Consider the following 13,992-nt stretch of genomic DNA (forward strand, 5'->3'; position numbering starts at 1 on the left):
AGAACAAGGCCTTTGTAGGTCCCTTGTGGCTCAGTTGGTAGAGCATGGTGTTTGCAACACCAGGGTTGTGGGTTCGATTCCCACAGGGGACCAGTACGGGAAAAAGAATGTATGAAATGTATGCATTCACTACTGTAAGTCACTCTGGATAAGAGTGTCTGCTAAATGACTAAAATGTAAATGTCTACCCACGGCTTACTAAAGTCATGACAGGGAGACTGCATAGTGGCCACATCCGTTACCTCAGAGGGTCTTCTTGAAAACGGGACAAATAATTACTGAGAGAAGAAACAGCATCAGCCCCTTGAAAGTGAGGCAGCTTGCATTTCTAAATGCAAATCTCTCATAAAAGCAAAATATGGTCAGCATTGCTGTGTGCTGCTGGTTATGAGAGATTTGCATTCAGAAATGCAACATGGCAATAAAGAGGAGAGAAAAGAGGGACCAGTTTAGTGTTTTAAGTGGGATGCTGCAGTTTTGCAAATTGTTATTTTTCTTTGACATGGTATAATATTATATTATGCTGTTCAGATTGTATTCGTTTTGATTAGATTTATATGCACTTTGTTTAAATACATTAAAAAGTTATACTTTAAATGCAAATGTTTAATAGCATTCTTTTTAATAACAAACCAATGCATTTTTAAATACATGATTTCATTAAATCATTTAATTAGAATTGTTTTAACACCAATCATAGTCAAACTATCGCAAACTGTTTGGCTTGAAAAAATACAAAACACACTTTTTTTAAAGAGCTGTTTGGGAGCCAAAAGAGTCGGAATGCCATCACTAGACTGTAGGTTTGGACTCAGTGTGGATGGAAAGAGGCAGGCTGGATTTGTTCTCACTGTCAATCTGGAAACTCTGGATAGGATCCCAGTCCTAAATAGAAGTCTGAGCTCAACCACCTGGTCCTCCCCTGTGGATGCCACACCCCCTCCCATTGTGACTGTGTGTATGAACACATTTTGAACAATGGCTTCCTAAAATGCTGTGGTGTTTACTAACACAATAGGGAAGGTTGTGGAAGATGTGGGCCATCACAGGTGAGTTCGCAGCTCTTCCACACTGAATAATGAGGCACGGAAAGGGTAACACAAGCTTCCTCTCTGGTTCCATTCCCCAAAAGTAAGTGGGTCATACTTGAATTGTGGTATTAATATTTTCCCTGGACGTTGGCACCCTAGAAAACACATTACAATTATACATTGACAAAATAAATGTTATTTTATTTAACTTTTATTTAAATATGAAAACATGTCCTTTATACTGCAAAACTATTTGTAAGTATTGTACAACATACTGGGGGCTAGCTAATTGGCATGTAAAGGTGTAGTGACATGTATTGAGAAGATAGATACATAGACATTTATATTAGTTTGAATAACATCAAGTAAACAAAAAACATTGCATTGTCTGTATAGATAATCCAAAGTTTGACCAGCACAAACTCAAGTAGAATATGTATTTTTAATTCGCACATCAATTAAGTTCAAAGCAGACATCCAAATACATTCATAAATGACGAAAATAATAAATCTATTTAAGACAATTTAATAAACATGTTTATCGTTTCAAAGTATGTATATCACCAAACAAAAGTAGCTTAGTAGTAAAAAACAAAAAACAACCAAACTAAATAGTGAAAACTGATCATCACATCATCTCTATCTGATACATGTTGTGTCTACTAACTCATTCCCACAGAAAACTGATCATCACACCATCTCTATCTGATACATGTTGTGTCTACTAACTCATTCCCACAGAAAACTGATCATCACATCATCTCTATCTGATACATGTGTCTACTAACTCATTCCCACAGAAAACTGATCATCACACCATCTCTATCTGATACATGTTGTGTCTACTAACTCATTCCCACAGAAAACTGATCATCACATCATCTCTATCTGATACATGTTGTGTCTACTAACTCATTCCCACAGAAAACTGATCATCACATCATCTCTATCTGATACATGTTGTGTCTACAAACTCATTCCCACAGAAAACTGATCATCACATCATCTCTATCTGATACATGTTGTGTCTACTAACTCATTCCCACAGAGTAGCACACAGTCAACAGTCAGACTACATTGTTTCAAAGTAAGAAGCCTCGTAGGATATTCAACCCTAAGGGCAAATCCAAGGTACTCTCAATATCTTTAGAGTAAAAGCTAACAAAACACAACAAAAAACTGACAAGGTGCTCACTGATCAGTAAATTAACGAGAGGCTAACATTCTATAACACGCTCTTTCCTCTGCACAGTTCTCTTACAGTGAGAAACAATAGGATCCCAATAGTGTTTTACTCTTTCTTAAACGTTATCAAATTCACTGTTACCACTTCCTTTATGAGATGAGAAGGAAGTGATGGTGACTTTAATCTTAGCTTGTCTGAGAGAACTGATGAGGCTTCTCTCCTGTATGTATACATTGGTGTGTTGTTAAGCTGCTCTGATCAGAAAAACTATTTCCACAATCAGAGCAGGAGAAAGGCTTCTCTCCTGCATGTATACGCTGGTGACATTTTAAGGTATCCAATCGGGTGAAACTATTCCCACAATCAGAGCAGAAGTGAGACTTTGTCAATATGTATTCGCTGGTGACATTTTAACTTTTCCAATTGGGAAAAACTCTTTCCATAGTCAGAGCAGAAGTAAGGCTTCTCTCCTATGTGTGTTCTCTGATGAACTGTTAGCTCAGTTGATGTTTTGAAGCACTTACCGCAGTCAGAGCAGGAGAATGGCTTCTCTCTGTGTATTATTTGGTGACTTTTTAACTTATCCAATCGGGAGAAACTCTTCCCACAGTCAGAGCAGGAGTAAGGCTTCTCTCCAGTGTGAACTCTCTGATGAATTGTCAGAGCTTGTGATGTTGTGAATCTCTTCCCACAGTCAGAACAGAAGTAAGGTTTCACTCCTGTGTGTGTTCTCTGATGAACTTTTACCTCAGTTGATGTTTTGAAGCATTTACCACAGTCAGAGCAGGAGAATGGCTTCTCTCTGTGTATTAGTTGGTGATTTTTTAACTTATCCAATCGGGAGAAACTCTTCCCACAGTCAGAGCAGGAGAAAGGCTTCTCTCCAGTGTGCACTCTCTGATGAATTGTCAGACATTGTGATGTTGTGAATCTCTTCCCACAGTCAGAGCAGAAGTAAGGCTTCACTCCTGTGTGTGTTCTCTGATGAACTTTTAACTCAGTCGATGTTTTGAAGCATTTACCACAGTCAGAGCAGGAGTAAGGCTTCTCTCCTGTGTGTGTTCTCTGATGAACTGTTACATCAGATGTTGTGGTGAAGCATTTTCCGCAGTTAGAGCAAGAGTATGGCTTCACTCCTGTATGTACACGTTCATGTACTTTTAAGGCATCCAATCGGGAGAAACTCTTTCCACAGGCATAGCAGAAGTAAGGCTTCTCTCCTGTGTGTGTTCTCTGATGAACTTTTACCTCAGTTGATGTTTTGAAGCATTTACCACAGTCAGAGCAGAAGTAAGGCTTCTCTCCTGTGTGTGTCCTCTGATGAACTGTTAGATCAGATGTTGTGGTGAAGTATTTTCCGCAGTCAGAGCAAGAGTATGGCTTCACTCCTGTATGTACACGTTCATGGACTTTTAAGGTATCCAATCGGGAGAAACTCTTTCCACAGGCAGAGCAGAAGTAAGGCTTCTCTCCTGTGTGTGTTCTCTGATGAACTTTTACCTCAGTTGATGTTTTGAAGCATTTACCACAGTCAGAGCAGGAGAATGGCTTCTCTCTGTGTATTAGTTGGTGACTTTTTAACTTATCCAATCGGGAGAAACTCTTCCCACAGTCAGAGCAGGAGTAAGGCTTCTCTCCAGTGTGCGCTCTCTGATGAATTGTCAGAGCTTGTGATGTTGTGAATCTCTTCCCACAGTCAGAGCAGAAGTAAGGCTTCACTCCTGTGTGCACTCTCTGATGAACTGTCAAAGCCCTTGATGTTGTGAAGCTCTTCTCACAGTCAGTACAGGAATTCAGATTCTCTCCTGTGTGTATTTTTAGGTGTATTTTTAGCTTTGATAGAAATGGGAAAATCTCACAATGTGGGAGGTGGTGAGAACTCTTAGCTCTGTGATCTTCCTGCTGTTGCTCTCTGGATGTAGAGAATTTCTCAACATGGTCTACTGTGTGAACAACATCAGAAGAACCAGTCAGTGAGATATACATATGACTTCATATACATTGCATTTAGAAAGTATTCACACCCCTTGATTTTTTCTACATTTTGTTATGTTTCAGCCTGAATTTAAAATAGATTAAATTGAGTCATTGGCCTACACACAATATCACACACATACAAGGGCATGGATTAGAGGTCGACCGATTAATCGGAATGGCCGATTAATTAGGGCCGATTTCAAGTTTTCATAACAATCGGACATCGGTATTTTTGGACACCGATTTGGCTAATTATTCGTATTATTTTTTTACACTTTTATTTAACTAGGCAAGTCAGTTAAGAACACATTCTTATTTTCAATGACGGCCTAGGAACGGTGGGTTAACTGCCTTGTTCAGGGGCAGAACGACAGATTTTTACCTTGTCACCTCGGGGATTCAATCTTGCAACCTTACGGTTAACTAGTCCAACGCTCTAAACACCTGCCTTACATTGCACTCCACGAGGAGCCTGCCTGTTACGCGAATGCAGTAAGAAGCCAAGGTAAGTTTTTATTTATTTTATTTCACCTTTATTTAACCAGGTAGGCAAGTTGAGAACAAGTTCTCATTTACAATTGCGACCTGGCCAAGATAAAGCAAAGCAGTTCGACAACATACAAAAACACAGAGTTACACATGGAGTAAAACAACATACAATCAAGTTGCTAGCTAGCATTAAACTTATCTTATAAAAAACAATCAATCAATCCTAATCACTAGTTAACTACACATGGTTGACGATATTACTAGTTTATCTAGCGTGTCCTGTGTTGCATATAATCGATGCGGTGCGCAATTGTGAAAAAGGACTGTCGTTGCTCCAACGTGTACCTAACCATAAACATCAATGCCTTTCTTAAAATAAATACACAAGTATATATTTTTAAACCTGCATATTTAGTTAATATTGCCTGCTAACATGAATTTCTTCTAACTAGGAAAATTGTGTCACTTCTCTTGCAACAGAGTCAGGGTATATGCAGCAGTTTGGGCCGCCTGGCTCGTTGCGAACTGTGAAGACTATTTCTTCCTAACAAAGACAGCCGACTTCGCCAAACAAAAGCGCATTTGCGAAAAAAGCACAATCGTTGCACGACTGTACCTAACCATAAACATCAATGCCTTTCTTAAAATCAATACAGAGAAGTATATATTTTTAAACCTGCATATTTAGCTAAAAGAAATCCAGGTTAGCAGGCAATATTAACCAGGTGAAATTGTGTCACTTCTCTTGCGTTCATTGCACGCAGAGTCAGGGTATATACAACAGTTTGGGCCGCCTGGCTCGTTGCAAACTAATTTGGCAGAATTTTACATAATTATGACATAACATTGAAGGTTGTGCAATGTAACAGGAATATTTAGACTTATGGATGCCACCCTTTAGATAAAATATGGAACAGTTCTGTATTTCACTGAAAGAATAAACGTTTTGTTTTTGAGATGATAGTTTCCGGATTCGACCATATTAATGACCTAAGGCTTGTATTTCTGTGTGTTATTATGTTATAATTAAGTCTATGATTTGATAGAGCAGTCTGACTGAGCGATGATGGTAGGCACCAGCAGGCTCGTAAGCATTCATTCAAACAGCACTTTCGTGCGTTTTGCCAGCAGCTTTTCGCAATGCTTGAAGTATTGCGCTGTTTATGACTTCAAGCCTATCAACTCCCGAGATTAGGCTGGTGTAACCGATGTGAAATGGCTAGCTAGTTAGCGGGGTGCGCGTTAATAGCGTTTCAAATGTCACTCGCTCTGAGACTTGGAGAATTTGTTCCCCTTGCTCTGCATGGGTAACGCTGCTTCGAGGGTGGCTGTTGTTGATGTGTTCCTGGTTCAAGCCCAGGTAGGAGCAAGGAGAGGGACGGAAGCTATACTGTTACACTGGCAATACTAAACTGCCTACAAGAACATCCAATAGTCAAAGGTATATGAAATACAAATCGTATAGAGAGAAATAGTCCTATAATTCCTATAATAACTACAACCTAAAACTTCTTACCTGGGAATATTGAAGACTCGTTAAAATGAACCACCAGCATTCATATGTTCTCATGTTCTGAGCAAGGAACTTAAATATTAGCTTTTTTACATGGCACACATTGCACTTTTACTTTCTTCTCCAACACTTTGTTTTTGCAATATTTAAACCAAATTGAACATGTTTCATTATTTATTTGAGACTAAATTGATTTTATTGATGTATTATATTAAGTTAAAATAAGTGTTCATTCAGTATTGTTGTAATTGTCATTATTACTAATACATAATGTTTTTATTTTGTTTTTTAATTATTATTTGTTATTTAAAAAAAATGAAAAAAAAAAGTTTAACCTCTTATGGCTAGGGGGCAGTATTTTCACGGCCGGATAAAAAAACGTACCCGATTTAATCTGATTATTACTCCTGCTCAGAAACTAGAATATGCATATAATTATTAGCTTTGGATAGAAAACACTCCAAAGTTTCTAAAACTGTTTGAATGGTGTCTGTGAGTATAACAGAACTCACTTGGCAGGCCAAAACCTGAGAAGATTCCAAACAGGAAGTGCCCTCTCTGACCATATCTTGTCCTTCGTGATCATCTCTAACCAAAACAGGGGATCTCTGGCATGACGTGACACTTCCTACGGCTCCCATAGGCTCTCAGAACCCGGGAAAAAGCTGAATGACGTAATTCCAGGCCCTGGCTGAAAAGCATTAGCGCATTTGCTAAGTGGTCTATCAGCGGACAATGGGACTGAGGCTCGTGCATGAGACGACACCATGTTTTTATTCTTTCGTCTTTGAACGGATACAACAACTCCCGGTCGGAATATTATCGCTTTTTTACGAGAAAAATAGCATAAAAATTGATTTTAAACAGCGGTTGACATGCTTCGAAGTACGGTAATGGAATATTTAGAATTTTTTGGTCAAGAAATGCGTCGTGCGCGTAACCCTTCTTTACCATTCGGATAGTGTCTTGAACGAACGAACAAAACGCCGCTATTTGGATATAACTATGGATTATTTTGAACCAAACCAACATTTGTTATTGAAGTAGAAGTCCTGGGAGTGCATTCTGACGAAGACAGCAAAGGTAATAACATTTTTCTTATAGTAAATCTGACTTTGGTGAGTGCTAAACTTGGTGGGTGTCTAAATCGGCTAGCTCGTGATGGCTGGGCTATCTAGTCAGAATATTGCAAAATGTGCTTTCACCGAAAAGCTATTTTAAAATCGGACATGGCGAGTGCATAGAGGAGTTCTGTATCTATAATTCTTAAAATAATTGTTACGTTTTTTGTGAACGTTTATCGTGAGTAATTTAGTAAATTCACCGGAAGTTTGTGGGGGGTATGCTAGTTCTGAACGTCACATGCTAATGTAAAAAGCTGGTTTTTGATATAAATATGAACTTGATTCAACAAAACATGCATGTATTGTATAACATAATGTCCTAGGGTTGTCATCTGATGAAGATCAAAGGTTAGTGCTGCATTTAGCTGTGGTTTTGTTTTTTGTGACATTATATGCTAGCTTGAAAAATGGGTGTGTGATTATTTCTGGCTGGGTACTCTGCTGACATAATCTAATGTTTTGCTTTCGCTGTAAAGCCTTTTTGAAATCGGACAGTGTGGTTAGATAAAGGAGAGTCTTGTCTTTAAAATGGTGTAAAATAGTCATATGTTTGAAAAATTGAAGTTTTCGGATTTTAGAGGAGTTTGTATTTCGCGCCACGCCCATCATTGGATATTGGAGCAGGTGTTCCGCTAGCGGAACGTCTAGATGTAAGAGGTTTTTAACGTAATTTTTTTTATATATATATAAAATCGTCCGATTAATCAGTATCGGCTTTTTTTGGTCCTCCAATAATCGGTATCGGCGTTGAAAAATCATAGTTGGTCGACCTCTACCCATAATGCCAGTGGAATAGCCCATAACGCCAGTGAAGTAGCCCATAACGCCAGCGGAGAACCCCATAACGCCAGCGGAGTACCCCATAACGCTAGTGGAGCATCCCATAACGCCAGTGGAGTACCCCATAACGCTAGTGGAGCATCCCATAACGCCAGTGGAGTACCACATAATGTCAAAAAAATACAAAATAAAACAGACATTGAATATCCCTTTGAGCATGGTGAAGATATTAATTACACTTTGGATGGTGTATCAATACACCCAGTCACTACAAAGATACAGGCGTCTTTCCTAACTCAGTTGCCGGAGAGGAGGGAAACTGCTCAGGGATTTCACCATGAGGCCAATGGTGACTTTAAAACAGTTAGACGGAGGATGGATCAACAACATTGTAGTTACTCCACAATACTAACATCAATAACAGAGTGAAAAGAAGGAAAACTGTACAGAATAACAAATATTCCAAAACATGCATCCTGTTTGAATTAAGGCACTAAAGTAAAACTGCAAAAAATGTGGCAAAAATAATTAACATAAAATCCTGAATACAAAGCGTTATGATTGGGGCCAATCCAACACAACATATCATAGAGTACCACTCTATACATGGAAGTGGCTGCATCATGTTATGGGTATGCTTGTCATCGGCAAGGACTTGGACGTTTTTTGTTTGTTGATAAAAAGAAACGGAATAGAACTAAGCACCGGCAAAATCCCAGAGGAAAACCTGGTTCAGTCTGCTTTCCAACAAACACTTTCACCTTTCAGAAGGACAATAACCTAAAACACAAGGCCAAATATACACTGGAGTTGCTTACCAAGACATTTAATGTTCCAGAGTGGCCTAGTTACAGTTTTGACTTAAATCATCTTGAAAATCTATGGCAAGACTTGAAAATGTCTGTCTAGCAATGATCAACAATCAACTTGATAGAGCTTGAAGACTTTTTTCCAGAATAAATGTGCAAATATTGTACAATCCAGGTGTGCAAAGCTCTTAGAGATTTACCCAGAAAAATTCACAGCTGTAATCACTGCCAAAGGTGCTTCTTCAAAGTATTTACTCAGGGGTGTGAATACTGTGGTGGTTAATTTCTTTACTATCAAATGAGGAGTACAAAACATATCACACAAGTCAGAGTTACACTTAAACTAAATCTTTAAATCACTTATTAATAAGGGAGCAGGTCAATACAACACACACATATAAAGTGAATCGATTGAGTGCTCTACGATAATGATGGCTGGTCATGGCTGGTTGACAAATTCACACTCAGATGATTCATTGAGAGCCACATGGGGTATTGTGTGTAGATGGCTCAAAAATCTATTTTTAATTTAGGCTGTAACATAAAATGTGGAATAAGTCAAGGGGTATGAATACTTTCTGAAGGCTCTATACTGTACAATACAAAAGGGGAATACAATTATTCTAAAAGTGGACAACAGCTGATTGCAAAAAAGAGTGAAAATTCAGACCTATATCATCCTCCACTCACTATCACAAGGGTTAGTAACTACACAGACTCATTTCATATCATCCTCTCACTATCACAAGGGTTAGAAACTACACAGACTCATTTCATATCATCCTCCTCTCACTATCACAAGGGTTAGTAACTACACAGACTCATTTCATATCATCCTCCTCTCACTATCACAAGGGTTAGTAACTACACAGACTCATTTCATATCATCCTCCACTCACTATCACAAGGGTTAGTAACTACAGACTCATTTCATATCATCCTCCTCTCACTATCACAAGGGTTAGTAACTACACAGACTCATTTCATATCATCCTCCACTCACTATCACAAGGGTTAGTAACTACACAGACTCATTTCATATCATCCTCCTCTCACTATCACAAGGGTTAGTAACTACACAGACTCATTTCATATCATCCTCCTCTCACTATCACAAGGGTTAGTAACTACACAGACTCATTTCATATCATCCTCCTCTCACTATCACAAGGGTTACTAACTACACAGACTCATTTCATATCATCCTCCACTCACTATCACAAGGGTTAGTAACTACACACTCATTTCATAGAACTTTAAAACACTGTCAGTTTGTCTACTTCACTTCTTTAGTCTACTCTCTGAACACTCCAGATAACCCAGTGAATAAAACAAATGCTGACAATACTGGTGTCAAACCATGCAAGTCTCAGAATGAAATAACATCCACCTCCTCATTGAAACAGTTCATCATGAAACAGTTCTACTGCAACTTTTCATACACAGTGGGAAGTTGGAATGAATAACACAGGTTTTGTGCAGTCTGGTGTTCTTCAGGGATGTGATGTCAGAATGACAGAATTCACAATAGCAACAGACTGGGTCACAACTTATGGAGGTCTAACTTATGAAGGGAACTTATAGTTAGAATCTGTGCTCACCATGAGAAACAGATGTCCCAATCTTCTCCTCCTCTTCTTCATCTTTAATGTTGACGTTCAGCTCCAGTGTTTGACTGCAGTCTTCCAGCTTCACTGATGCCATCTCTGGATCCTGCAGTGCAAACTGGGCTCCACTGTCACAATCAGGACCCAGTGACTGTAGGTTTGGACTCAGTGTGGAAGAAGAGAGGCAGGCTGGGTCTGTCCTCACTGTTGATGTTACCGGCCTCAGACTTGACCTGAGTCGGCCTGAAGTAATAAAGAGAAACGGACAAAAGTTATTGTCTTTTAGTTCTGGCACTTCCTTTACTCTCCCCCCCAAAAAATATATTTTTTTTGTTCAATAATCTAATTTCAATAGATCAGGAAGTTAAACATTGACAACAAAACATGAATTCACATTAGACGAGTGCACACTTAATTACACGTAAAACAACTTTACACTTAAAAAATAATGCACTTAAGAGTGGAACTGACAGAGTTTAAACTACTTTGCAGATATGAAAGAAACAGACAGACAATCATAATATAAGTCAAAAATATGAAATTCCCAGTTTATGCTACAAAACCAACTTTATAAGAGGCTTTAATAGTCAATATCCCTGACATTTAATCCTGGTAAAATTTCCCTGTTTTAGGTCAGTTCGGATCACCACTTTATTTTAAGAATGTGAAATGCCAGAATAATAGTAGAGAGAATAATTTATTTCAGCTTTTATTTCTTTCATCACATTCCCAGTGGGTCAGAAGCTTACATACACTCAATTAGTATTTGGTAGCATTGCCTTTAAATTGTTTGACAAGGGTCAAACGTTTCGGGTAGCCTTCCACAAGCTTCCCACAATAAGTTGGGTGAATTTTGGCCCATTCCTCCTGACAGAGCTGGTGTAACTGAGCCAGGTTTGTAGGCCTCCTTGCTTGCACATGCTTTTTCAGTTCTTCCCACAAATTTTCTATAGGATTGAGGTCAGGGCTTTGTGATGGCCACTCCAATACCTTGATTTTGTTGTCCTTAAGCCATTTTGCCACAACTTTGGAAGTATGCCTGGGGTCATTGTCCATTTGGAAGATCCATTTGCGACCAAGCTTTAACTTCCTGACTGATGTCTTGAGATGTTGCTTCAATATAGTCACATTGTTTTCCATCCTTATGATGCCATCTATTTTGTGAAGTGCACCAGTCCCTCCTGCAGCAAAGCACCCCCACAACATGATGCTGCCACCCCTGTGCTTCACGGTTGGGATGGTGCTCTTCGGCTTGCAAGCCTCCCCCCTTTTCCTCCAAACATAACGATGGTCATTATGGCAAAAAACATTATATTTTTGTTTCATCAGACCAGAGGACATTTTCCAAAAAGTACGATCTTTGTCCCCATGTGCAGTTGCAAACCGTAGTCTGGCTTTATGGCGGTTTTGGAGCAGTGGCTTCTTCCTTGCTGAGTTTCAGGTTATGACTTTCAGGTTATGTCGATATAAGACTCGTTTGACATATTATGGTCCCGGTTTATTTCAAGTGCATCTTATGAAGGCTTCATAAAGCATTCATATAGGCTTCATAAGCACTACATAAATGGGTCACAAATCATCTAGAACCGTATTTCATGCTCTATAAAAGGATGAATAAATGTGAACAAAATAACTGTGACATAACCATCAATTTAAGCCACATAATGGATCTTTATTGAGCATGATGTTACGGCAAACAACGTTTCCACTCCAAGAATGAGGTACGGTAAATTACTGTAATTAACACGGTAAATTACTGTAATTAACACATGCATTAACAGGCGCTCATTGTTACTGTAGACTGCACATCTTCCTTCACAGCTTTCACAAATCCTGTTGTGATTTTGTGGCAAAATTATATTTGTTTCCATTTAGTTTCAAAATTGCTTTTTGGCATGTTATTATAATAATATAATGTCGTTTTTTTTTATATCTGTAAGTGGTTCTGCTTGTACAACTCAGTAGTTTGTCATCTTAAATATATATATACATAAGCATCTCTGTCTATGCTCCAATTTGCCCATATTTCTTGGAGGACCTGAATGTTTCTGTGATACTATCAACTCTGCAGTACTAAGCACATTCATAACTGCTTTATAACATCTCAAATTAATATCAGTCTACTTAAGGAGTCTGTGCACACTATAATGGCTTATGACATGGTTATGACACCCATCATTCCATTCAATGTTATAGTTAAGTAATAAGGGATGAGAATCCAGGGATTATCGTGTAATAACTCCCTTAGGGTTTATGGTAGAAAATTACAACATTATATTGTTATACTGTTTGTTTATGCATCGAATAAGGTTTCTCAGTACTCTCTCATCTGTGTCTGTGTGGACTGAGTTGGGGCACTGGCAATTGATTTATGATGGCTTGGTGATAAAACCTACAGCCTGCATACCATAGATTGAGTTGGTGTTTGTGTACTATGAGGTACCAGGGAGGAGATGTCTCTGGTCTGGATAGCTGATGAGAAGAACCCCGTCTTGGGGGCCAAACCCTGGTTTCTATACAATGACAACAGTCTTCACAACACGTTTTCATTAAAAACCATTATTTTAAAATCAGGATATTCATTATATTTATCCTTTCACCAGACAATGGGTGTGATATGGGTGTGATAGTAAATTCACCCTGGCAATCTACTCCGCTTTCAGAGTACTCTAGTTTGACAGTGGCAGAGCGCAGAATAACTGAGGAATTTACAAACGCCCTAAAGTCGGGTTGTTATGACAGACAGTGGCGATTTAAGCATGTCAATCTTGGTGGGACAAAAAACATGTATTTTTTTTAGATGCATGCCAGCGAAGAAACTACAACACTACACAAATACATTAGATGCACTATAACGGTGCCCACAAACTGTTAGGGTCGACATAAAGCTGTCCCAACAGGGGAGCTTATGGCTGACTTGCTTAAATAAATATGGTTTCTACTGACTCCTTGTGGATTTGTGTAACTGGATAAGAACCGCTTTCTCCTTCAATAATAATGAATGTCGACATGAGTTGAAACATACACAAACATTATTACATTTATGTTCTGTACATTCACAATGTTTGTTCTTCGATAATTAACACTTAGCTCTTAAGTATAAGCAAGTTCAAGCAAACGAGCTGCGATGAGGTAGGCCTATTCTTTCATCAATTTCTAAATGGACAACGACAGAAATTCAGATAGATAGTAGTTCAGATAAATTCAACAAGATGTTGAAGCCTTAACTTTACTCTTCTTTAAGTCACCACAGAGCGAGAGACCCAGACTCAGCGGTTAGCCTACCATTTGAAGTATTTTATTAGTCCTATGTGGTCTAAAAGGGAAGGACAATACAACCACGAGGATCCACTTTTGTAGACATTATACAGACGCACTGAAAGTGCACTGAGCAAACAAAACTACCCTCACAATATGAATTGGAATAACATGGGTCTATTACTGAACTGTCTGTTGAACAAGAGACTGTCACTGGC

At 38.7% G+C, this 13,992-nt stretch overlaps 1 protein-coding gene and 1 non-coding gene across 9 annotated transcripts in view; one reads left to right on the plus strand and one right to left on the minus strand.

Annotated features, from left to right (window-relative positions):
• LOC115179502 (zinc finger protein OZF) overlaps positions 1-13,992 on the minus strand; it is a 155,173-nt gene that overhangs the window by 132,485 nt on the left and 8,696 nt on the right. For 6 of the 8 annotated variants that reach the window (XM_029741074.1, XM_029741072.1, XM_029741088.1 and 3 more), the window contains exon 3: positions 10,511-10,759. In XM_029741074.1, coding sequence (XP_029596934.1) covers positions 10,511-10,759 — 249 coding nt within the window. Of the gene's footprint in view, positions 1-707; positions 1,187-2,326; positions 4,161-10,510; positions 10,760-13,992 lie in introns of those variants that run through there. The other 2 variants (XM_029741086.1, XM_029741071.1) reach the window with 2 other exon arrangements.
• Positions 19-92, plus strand: trnaa-ugc (transfer RNA alanine (anticodon UGC)). The gene has a single exon. It is a non-coding gene; the product is annotated as a tRNA-Ala (tRNA).

This window comes from Salmo trutta, chromosome 39, assembly GCF_901001165.1.
Source record: "Salmo trutta chromosome 39, fSalTru1.1, whole genome shotgun sequence".
NCBI lineage: Eukaryota > Metazoa > Chordata > Actinopteri > Salmoniformes > Salmonidae > Salmo > Salmo trutta.